This window comes from Perca fluviatilis, chromosome 8 (genome assembly GCF_010015445.1).
Source record: "Perca fluviatilis chromosome 8, GENO_Pfluv_1.0, whole genome shotgun sequence".
NCBI classification, from domain to species: Eukaryota; Metazoa; Chordata; class Actinopteri; order Perciformes; family Percidae; genus Perca; species Perca fluviatilis.
Genome location: NC_053119.1, coordinates 7,587,161 through 7,598,228, shown reverse-complemented (window position 1 = coordinate 7,598,228; position 11,068 = coordinate 7,587,161). Strand labels below are relative to the sequence as shown.

The 11,068-nt window shown below is 40.6% G+C and overlaps 1 protein-coding gene across 1 annotated transcript in view; it reads right to left on the bottom strand.

Moving 5' to 3' along the window:
• Positions 1 to 106: 106 nt before the first annotated feature.
• The window catches only part of asz1 (ankyrin repeat, SAM and basic leucine zipper domain containing 1), a 32,322-nt gene continuing 21,360 nt past the window's right edge, over positions 107 to 11,068 (bottom strand). The window contains exons 9-13 of the mRNA XM_039809877.1: positions 10,955 to 11,011; positions 8,675 to 8,787; positions 5,962 to 6,067; positions 5,398 to 5,511; positions 107 to 534 (exon numbers count right to left, since the gene is read on the bottom strand). Coding sequence (XP_039665811.1) covers positions 376 to 534; positions 5,398 to 5,511; positions 5,962 to 6,067; positions 8,675 to 8,787; positions 10,955 to 11,011 — 549 coding nt within the window. The 3' untranslated portion in view covers positions 107 to 375. The remainder of the gene's footprint in view (positions 535 to 5,397; positions 5,512 to 5,961; positions 6,068 to 8,674; positions 8,788 to 10,954; positions 11,012 to 11,068) is intronic.

Below are 11,068 nucleotides of genomic sequence, written 5' to 3'. Positions count from 1 at the left end.
AGATTAGCATCAGAATTTACACTTTAAAATCAAGTTCAATTTGTTTTTGTAGGCACTGAAAACAGAAAGAAACATTCTGTTTTGAATCTTAATTTGACTACCGGTATGCAAGAAATTGTTCCTCATAAGAAACTTTATTTTTCACTTTAAACCTTTAAAACATAATTCAGAACTAAACTCAAGACTAGACAGAGCAAAGTGGAAAACAACAGCAGCAAAAATAGAAATGCTGTCTTGTCAAACACTGTCCTAAAACAAATAAGTTGTTCATAATCTAATTGATCATCTACGGTTATCAAAAACAAAATATTCTGATAAGGTCATCAAGCAAGTGATTAACACAACCGTCCCATTCTTTAACACACACACACTCCTTTACATCTGCAGGTAAACCTTCCCACTGGCAGCTTTGTAAAGGATTAAGAGGACGGTGGCTCCGAGCGTGCTCAGTGTGGCTATGGTCAGGGAACGCATCCTCTGATCGCTGTGGGAGTCAGGTTTCGGAAGCTGACCACAATCTCCGGCCTCGTCCATCTGAGGGAGGACAAGGAGAGGTTTGCATGAGAAAAACACACACACACACACACACACACACACACACACACACACACACACACACACACACACACACACACACACACACACAATCCTGTTAAGGCAACGTGACCTCATGCAGGAAGCAGAAGGGTCGTTTTAACCTAATCCAGTCTGGATTTTGGCAGTTTAGGTCGAATGGGTGGGAAATATCAGCTAAATTAGTACTTGGCGGGAATCAAACAGAGATCAGTTCATTTTGAGGGTGAGGGCATGTCTGGTCCCATTGCACCACCACGGCGTGACTCGCAAACCTGATTCACCAAAACTTCCTGTGCCAAATCCTTAAGTATTCATCAGCCAAGTGAAAAGTCGGGTCATGGTCACGGAGGAATAATGCTGTTCATAAACTCTCAAGTCAGGGGGTGACACAGTGTCACCTCGAATCCCTGTCATGTGAGAAAGTTTGAACAAGTTCAACATCAGCTTTCTTCCAGTAAATATGACTCAGGAACACGCGGTTTGGCAATATACCCAGATTCCTACAACTTCCTGAATTCTGACATCACCAACAAGGATACCGGGAACCGCAGCTCTGGAACGAGCTTGATGAAAGCTTGAAATTATCCCATTTTGTCTCCATCTTCAAGAAAAATCTGAAGGAAAAACTGCTTATAACATATTCTAATTAATTCATTTTCATTAAGTGTTATACTTGTACTGGGATCATCTGTATTTTGTAGTATTTGTCTGTGTTGCGTCTATTGTGAATTTCGTTTTTTAGTGTCTGTATATTCTCGGTTGTATATTTATTGCTATTGGGCCCCCTCTGAAAAGCTTTTAGTAGCTTATTTGGGGTTCCCCATTTTGGGCGTCCTACATATGATCATTATTCCGTCTGAAATTGTGTTTTAATGATATGATGATGACGTGTGAATAAACTGACATTCTGCCAGGAATGCATTTTTCCCCACAGGATATGAATGCAGCATATGGATGCCAAATCAAAAGACAATATTTTTAATTTTCAATTCTTCTCTTGTTGATCCATGTGTTGATTATGTGTTGACAGTAATGCACCAAGATACACAGCAATGCACCAACTAAGCCGGAGAAGGAGAAGACTGCTAGTTAGTAAACATGGATGTAAACACTGCAGGTTTCAAAATGTTAAAAAAAAATACAAAACAAAAACTTAGGAGGGCAATGCATTTGTTAGATACCTCAAGGATAAGTAACACTGAATGCAAACATAATATACATCATTCCTTGTGGGGTTATCACTAAGAGGGGCCCGTTTCTCATTGCACTAAGTGATCCAAAGTTACAGTATATAAAAATATGAATTAGTGCAGCTTTAAACTACATACTCTCCCTGTGTCTCACATCTCCTAACCACACATGTCTTTTTGCACTCAAGTTTACGCATTCAACTTTATTGTGAAAATGTATTTATGATCACCATAAGCTGTGCTGGAGGCTTTCCCATTTGGTGTCATATCCCCACTTGCTTACCAGGTATCACGCATTTATCAAAGTCAACACTAGATGGCAATAACAAGCACCATCCCCATTCAAATGACTGGTTCTGGTTTAGATGTCACTTTTTAACTTGTTTTTCTTTAGTGCAAGAAAGAAGAAAAAAAAAAAACAGAACCAAAAGCTTGTGTAGTGAGAGCTCCAGCAGATGCAGTGATAGTGTTTGTATGTCTCAAGAGACAAGCCTCATGGATAAGGTTAGATTCTGTGTGTGTGTGTGTTTATGGTCCACGGCTGAGAGCCAGTGGGCCCAAATGGGCTCCATTGGCCATCAGATTCTTGTCTGACACAACCAAGCTACGGTATCCCCCCCCCCACCCCCACACACACACAAATATCTACCTACACTATCAACACACTCACACACCTCCATCTGGTGCTAACCCACCTCTTTTTCCCACCCCGTACCCCCACCTTGCTGTTTCTCCCCTTTTAAACTCCCTCACCCCGCCAAACTGCGTCCTCTCTTCGCTTCCCTTCGCCCCGCACCCTCGCCTTCCCATCAGCCCCCTCTCATCCCTCCGCCTCATCGTCTGTGTGCTGACAGGTCGATGTCACAGCCGTGCTGACTTATGGGCTGTGAGGATTCTGCCCTGTCAAGAACGACTCTCTCCTCTTGGAATACAAAAGCAACACACACACACACACACACACACACACACACACACACACACACACACACACACACACACACACACACACACACACACACACACACACACACACACACACACACACACAAACACACACACACAAACACACACACACACACACACACAGTCAGGTGCACACATGCAAGCACTCCCGTACATACCTGTTGTAGCTCGCCAAAATTCATATACACCAACATTTAAAATACACACTATGTTCTGCTCCTGTTGCTTTAAATCCTCAGTAGTACGAGGAAAGCTCTCAGCAAGAGTGTAAGAAAGGAATTTACTGTAGATTGACTTGAATTATGAACCCCAATATTATCAGCAGAAAAAATACTATCAGCTTATCACAGATACAGTATATCAGTATCAGTGTCAATGTTGACAGATGCAAAAATAAATTATAGTACATCAATATTTTACGAGCTGCATTTTTATGCATATTCACATTTTCTTTAATTATTTGTATTTTTAGTTTGTTGCCATTTACATTTACCTTTCATTTTTGTATTTACTGTTACTGTTATTATTAATTACAAACATTTTTGTTCAGCAGCTAAATGTCCTGCCTCAGTACATGTCTTTCTCACAACTTAACGAAATGTGAGGCCACTAATCCAATTTGAAGGCATTTCCAACTCGTGCTTGTACAAATGATGAGGTCCGCCATAGAGCCCGACCGATATATCGGTGGGCCGATATTAGGCATTTTCCAAACTATTGGTATCAGCATTTTTAATGGCCGATAAATGAATATTTAAAAAATGAAAACGGACGAAACACCCTTCAACCATGTTCTGAGTGTTGGCGTTGCATAGTTTGTCCACCAGAGTGCGCTCTACAACTGGCAACACTCGTGTTTAACTCTTTAAGTTTCATATCTTAAGTTTGTATTTTTATTAGGGCTGTCAAACGATTAATTTTTTTTTATCGCGATTAATCGCCAAATTTCTATAGTTAATCGTGATTAATCGCATGTTTTATCACATGAATAAAATTGCATTATTCTGCATTTCAGAACAGTTTTTAAGTACATATTGAAAATGGAAAGCAATTCTTACCAGTGGATCTTGATTGGGAATCAAATGAATGCAAAGAAAGTTACTTTATGAACTTGACTTTAAGATTTGTAATTGTTTAGTATTTATTTACTGTAAACAAAAGAAAAATGTGTGAATCTGTCATTATTGCACAATTCCTCCAAGTAGGCCTACCTAACCTAACTAAGATGTAACACTTACACTTTGCTTATACAGTACAAACAAAATGGTCCAAAACCAGATGCCACAGCAGGACATTTGTAACCTTTACATTTTTCTAATAAGGAATGTAACAATTCTCCTGGACAGAAAAGTGGGTGGACAATGTCCCAAATGACAAAAACAGTCAAAAAAAACAACAACAACACAGTCCTAAAACCGTATGCTGATATACATAGTCAATATAGTGTGCAGTAACTCCTATGTAAATAATTTTGATTATTCACTGATGTCCAGTGATCACCGGTTAATGAGACAGCGTTTGCACTTTGCAGCAGTTCCAGTGTGGCTGCTTTCTCCGTGGAGTACAGGCTGTGTGTCCGTGAAACTACTGTCCCCCTCGACAACTTTTTAAAAGTAAACTTTCCATTCAGAATCTTATTGGCATCCATTTCGGCGTCTCGCGCTCGCCATCCACTCAAAACGTAGCGTTAGCCTGCTACTCTCTGGCCGGCTCGCAAGCCCAAACAAGTGCGTGCAGCGTGCCTGTTGTTTTGTTTCCGGTCCGGTGTGGTGTTGTAGTTTTTCTAACGTTGCTAGTTGTTGCAACAGCATGTGAAGAAAACTACAAAGTTTGCTAGGCCAAAAAGATAATAACGCGTTTAACTGACGGAACTAATTTTTATACATTTTATTTATCAGAACTTTAATATATTTTGATGTTCCTCTGTTATGTTGTGACAATAAAACAAACAAGCTCATTTTTAAACCGCATTATCGTATTATTTTAGTGAGGACTCATAAATAACTACAAAGAACTAATGTTAGGGAAATCTGTTTATGTTTTGTTACACGTTTATTTATATATATATATATATATATATATATATATATATATATATATATATATATATATATATATATAGGCCAATCACCAAATATTTCGATATCTGCGTTAAAAATCCTTTATCGGTCGGTCTCTAGTCCGTCATGACAACCGAGTTGAATGCTTTATTTATGAATACGTTTAAGAACACATACAAAAACTGATTGTGCCCACTGAAAAAGTTAAAAACAATCAGCTGTGTGGCTACCCAGATCCTTATTCCCTTTCGCTGCTCACCTGTAAATTTCCTTTTTCTAACCTGAGTAAGTAGCACACATTCACACAGGTGCGCAAGTGATGTTGTGACCAACAACATTCACACACACACGTGTCTCTCTCTCTCTCTCTCTCTCTCTCTTACACACACACACACACACACACACACACACACACACACACACACACACACACACACACACAATGATAATTTTAGTGATTTATTAGGTAAATCAAGATTACAAGTATCAGCTTTAAAATTAAGAAAGGTAGCAGAAGAATGAGCTCAGCAATGAAAGTGTGTGTGTGTGTGTGTGTGTGTGTGTGTGTGTGTGTGTGTGTGTGTGTGTGTGTGTGTGTGTGTGTTGACCTGGCATAGAAGATTGCGGAGGCAGGTGACTTCCTTCTGCAGGTCTTTAGTCTGGATCACCAGCTGGTTGCAGATGGCCTGGGCATCTTTCTTTGGGTCCAGTGAGAAGACCAGCTACATGGAGAACCAGAGAGACCAAGTCCTAGTTATGTAAATATAGCTGGATGGCAAGCGAGATTGACAGAGGGAGTAACAAAGACATAAGCAGACAGAGCACTCTTATCCCAGTCTGGTGACAGGAAAAAACACTGGAGTACAGACTTAAATGTGCACAAATATGCAATTAGAATATAGACTATCAGTTATGCTTTTATGAAGTTTACTGGTTTCACCCACTCCAAGAATTATTCCTACATTACATGTTGTGACCCCTGAAACAATGTAACCATATTAAATCAACATGCCTTCATTTTAAGCTTAATTCAAGATAAAGACTTTTATATATAATAAACATTCTTCTTTTCTTTCTTTTGCCAAAAAGCTAGCATGACCTAGCAGCCAAGGTATCAACAACCGACTGGTAATGCCTAAATGAGTGCACCGCTGCAGACAGACGACACGTACCTGAGAAGCTTGGCGGGGAAAGCGGCTGATGACGTCCTGAATCGTCTCTGTCAGGTAGCAGCACTGCTGCCTCACGCTTATCAGGAAGTTCTGCAGATCTTCACTCCTGAAAAAAACATGAGCAACTTATGGAGAAGGTCTGAATAAAACATACAAAAATAAATTAAACAGATATATACAGTATATTTACATGTATTTAAGAAAATATTTGCACGCCTTCAATTTACATTTATGGCTACATACTGGATTTTCATGTGCATTTATTCAGTGCTGGAAGTATTAATCGATTAATCGCTTAGCTGATCAACAGAAAATGAATCACCAATTGTGATAATTAATCAATCATTGAAGGCATTTATAAGAAGAAAAAAAACCAAACCTTTTCTGGTTCTAGCTTGTCAAGTGTGAAGATTTGTAGCTTTTTATGTTTTATATGATTGTAGACTAGACTATCTCTGGGTTTTAAGATGGTTGGTGTCATCAAAAACATGTAATTTGAAGAAGCCATTTATGATGGGCATTTTTCAGTTTCCTGACATCTTATACTAAGCAACTGATAGATTAACAACTTTTTTCAAATTGTGATTTCAATTTCAATCTCAGTCTGCAAATACACTGGAATTTGAATAACTGAATAAGGGTGAAGAGGCACATGAATACAACGCATTGCTCATCTGACAAGTCACACACACTTTTTTAGGCGTACAGATAATGCTCTGGAAGCTTCGAAAAGTGAGCCCTGAGAAGATGTCCACATGTAAAAAAAACAAAACAAGGAAAGGCCTGCTGAAGATGCTACAGTGACAGGGCAGACAGATTGATAGTTTGGACCAAACTTTGTGTTGACATTCTCCATGCATTTTCCTGGAGACCATCTCGGCAAACTATAGAAAACTGAGCAGGTGGCCAAGCACTCTCCCCACCTCCTCCCCATGCTAACCCCATGCTGTCATTCCTCCCTTAAAACATCCACCTTAAATGATAGTTATTTATATTCATCAACCTCTCTTTCCATCCCCTGGTCCTGTGGGATATTGATAGCTCTTATCTTAATGGTACATTTCCCTTGGTGAGGGGACTGAGCAGCCAGCCGTCCCGGCCCTCCTCACACTCTGTCAGAGGGGCGAGTAAACACTGTCAGTCAGCCTGTGCTGCACCCTCACCTCCCTTCTCCCTGCTGTTAGTTTATCTAGGGAGCAGAGAGTGATGATGGGCCCCTGGTGGGAAGATCGTTGAAGGGAATGTAGATGCAAAGGACGATATGTGGGGATGCACGTGTGCCACTTTGTTTTGAACTTTTTTTATCCAGGGAAAGCCAACTGGGCATGCATGCAGCAGCACCCAGCAAGTGCCTTACTCCATGGTAGCTGCTGAGGGGAGAGTGATACACATTTACTTTCACTGCATACATATTTTCTCTGGCAGATTCAGACCAGCAATATTTCAATCATGTCACTTCTCCAACTTCCTTTGGAGGAGGCAGTGGATAACCAAGCCCAAAAGGCTATGTCTTCACCAGCAGGCTCTTGGGGTTTTGCCCTGACAAGCAGCTGCCTCAGCAGAGGAGGCTTTTGACATGGCCCGCTAGAATTATCAGTCCCGAACCTGCTCTGGGATTTAGAAAAAAATGCAGTGTTGAATTGCTGCAAAGTGGCATTTCAAACATGAATGAATGTTTCCGGTTCTGCACATCAAAGTATTTCAATTCATTACAGTCTTCATTATATATTTCTGACTGAATACGTAGATTACATTTTATTACAACAATTACTTCAGGCCTAATTTTTCTCACAGGCCCCTGACATGTCAAGAAGAAGAAGAATTTTCTTATTTTCTCCATTTTTGAGTGTAAAATAAGGATCCTAAAAGGAGCACTTGAGGAGGTCCGGCCCTGATGATGCCATCCATCCCTCTTATTAACCTTCCCCTCTCTCTATTTAACGGTTTCTCATCCGGCAGGCGAGAGTGGTGCAGAAAGCGAGCCCAGTTCTGCTGAGGATTCATGAAGTGATGGGGTGTGGTGCGATGGCTTTGTTTGGCCCCTGCCACTGGCTCTCCTTTGCTCATTGCAACCTCCCATCGCCTCTCACCTTACAAATCATTACGGCTCCGCTTAAACCATTAGGGCCTGGCTCAGGGCTCCGCTACGGAGATGGGGGGAGGGGGATACGGAGCTAGGACAGCGAGATGCTCATGGGGCTGATGGACGACTTCCAGTGGAGGAGGACAGATGGAGCATTACAAGGAGATGGAGGAGGGCTGGATGTGGGGGAGGGTTAAGGTGTGTGGCTGACAAGTGTTTAAATTTTTGCTACTATAGTCAACTTTGTTTGTGGAATACTTTGTTTTGCAACTGACAGCTTATCAGACATTTCTAGCAGACTGAAACAAAGATTTTCAAATACTGTAAAGACTCTCAAACACCTTTTGACAAATTGCCTGTCAGACACCACAATCTAGAAAGTTTTTTGTAATGTTTGGACTGGACTGTAGATAGGAAAAGTAACGTGTAGATAATGAAGCCTTTGATCAGATTATTAGTCATTCTAATCTCATAATATTGCTTTCCTTAAAAGTAATAACTCACAGTTTTGCCATTAGTGGTCTGAGAGCCTTCTAAAAAGGTATTTAGTCCTTAATTTGGTATACTCTTCTGTTGAGTACACGTGTTGATTGCCACAGGCCTGCTGGGCATTAAGATGTGGCACCCTACCCACTCTCTCCATTTCCTGGCAGGCTGATTTTGTCCAAGTCCACTTTATCCAGGTGCATCTGCTGCACAGCACTCAACACCTTCTGCTGGTCCACCGGGTCTGTGATCCCAATCTGACAAATGGGGGAAAAAACAATTTGTCTTTCTTGTTGATTAAAAACACTGTGGGCTAGATTTATCAAGCCGTTTGCGCCTGTTTCCAGGCGCTAATTGGTCGCAAAGACGGACGTAACCGATGCGGGCTATTTACAAACAGGGCGCACTTGGGTAAAATCGCAGATTGTCTGCCACATGAACGAGAAGAGACAAGTTGCGCTTTCAATATGCGTTTGTGGGAGGGTCGTGGGGAAAGTGTTCCGAGTTCCACCCGAAAAGGTGGGAGGATGGCGCAAAGTGCACCTAATTATATATCCCGTGGTATTTACAAAGACTGTCAGTAAGAGCGCCTCTATTCTGCGGGGAAAATTCTCCGGCTCTTTAAACCAGCCGCGAATCGAAGTTTCTAGAGATTTCTGCTGCCACTGGTGAAATGGCAACAGCAATTTGAGCAAGACGAAGACATAGGCGAGACTGAAAATATTTTTAACAGAAGAATCACACTTTGTCAGTGAACACAACATAATTTAGCGTTACAGATCAAGCAGCCATGCAATATTAGAGTTACTGGAAGAAATCAAAGATGAAATTGAATCTCCCACTCAGCGTTCACATCCCATTCCACCAGTTGTTAAACTCCTCGCTACATTACAAATATTGGCATCAGGATCATTTCAAACAGTCATAGCATCAGCAGTGGGAATATCGCAGTCTGCACTCAGCCGTATCATAGCACAAGTACCGCTTTGCTACAGCGCAATTTACGGTCTAGTGGGCGGAGAAAGACGCTGATTGCCTGATGGGTGTCAGGGTTGATAAATACTACGCAAAATGTGGAAGCATAGCGTGCGCTATTACCGAACTCGCATAAACAGACGCAGCGCAAACTGCGCTAGTGTTAGTAAATCTAGCCCTGAGAGTGTGTGTGTGTGTGTGTGTGTGTGTGTATATATATATATATATATACACACACACACACACACACACACACACACATACATACATACATACATACATACACACACACACACACACAAACTACTGTTAATGCATATATAAAATGCTTAACTAATGGTAATGTTTGAGATTAAAGCCAAGGCATTTTTATTACTGCACCACTTTATGAAATGAAAGATTTTTGATGCATAGGTGTAAATTCTGACGCATTTCGATCTGTAATTTACCATGAACTATATTTTATGTCAACTTCTCGCCTGGAATTTATCATTAGGTTCTGTCGGTTATTATAAATGCAACATGCCTTTGCAATAATGACCCCAATGTGGGCCAGGTGAAGTGCACCAAATTAGGCCTGTCAAAGTTGATCCAAAATGATGTTCGAATTCCTTCTAAAAAAACACATAGGCTCGAACTCTTCAAATATCTATTGTTGCGCAATATGTCCATAAAAGGGTAACCCAATACAAGAGACATAACTACTTGTATAGGCGTATTGTTGTCAACATAAACATGTATTTTAAAGGATCTACATAGCTACACATTACAAATAAACCGAATAAAATAAAGTCCTCAACTGTAAAACTTAATTTAAGGACCATAGAGATCTCTCTCTCTCTTTAGAGTGTGCAGAAGGAAGGACAGGACACAGATTACACCGCGGTTCGTAATTTGGTTATAAACAAGTTCATTGCCGTTCCTTGAATTTTAAAAATTTAGCCATCAGGCCCTTACTGACAGAAAATCTGAAATCTCGTCTCTCCGGTAAGACTTTTTCGTTGCTGTCTTTGTGTAAATGACCCTTCTTATTCACCCTCAGATGTTTGTTTTTTTTCCAATTTCGGCGCATGACAAAAAACGTCATCATCACGCCCACTCGCTCGCTGTGAATTCTCTGGACAATGACCTGCTCTATTCACCCATGGGCATTTCATATTCAATCATCTTTTTTTTTTTTTTTTTTTACAATTCAAATGTATATTATAAATTTAAAATATTAGTTGATATATACCAGATGAACTCATTTTGCATATACCACTTTTGACAGATTTGAGGTCTATCCAAGTTTACAGAAATATAATCTTTCACCACCTTCTTTCTACTGAACTTGTGTCCTTTTTACAGCTGTGACATCAGCAGCTACCCTCGTCTCTTTATGGGTCACTCTGAAGACTGGCAGTGAGCAAAAGAGCTGACAGACAAACAGATGTTACAGTCATCCTCTACCTTCTCCAGGTCCTCCTTCTCCATGGTCAACAGGTAACTCCAGGTGATGTCATGTTCCTGTACATGTGTGTATGTGGGAAAGAAAATGAGTATGAAAGAGAAAACATCACTTAG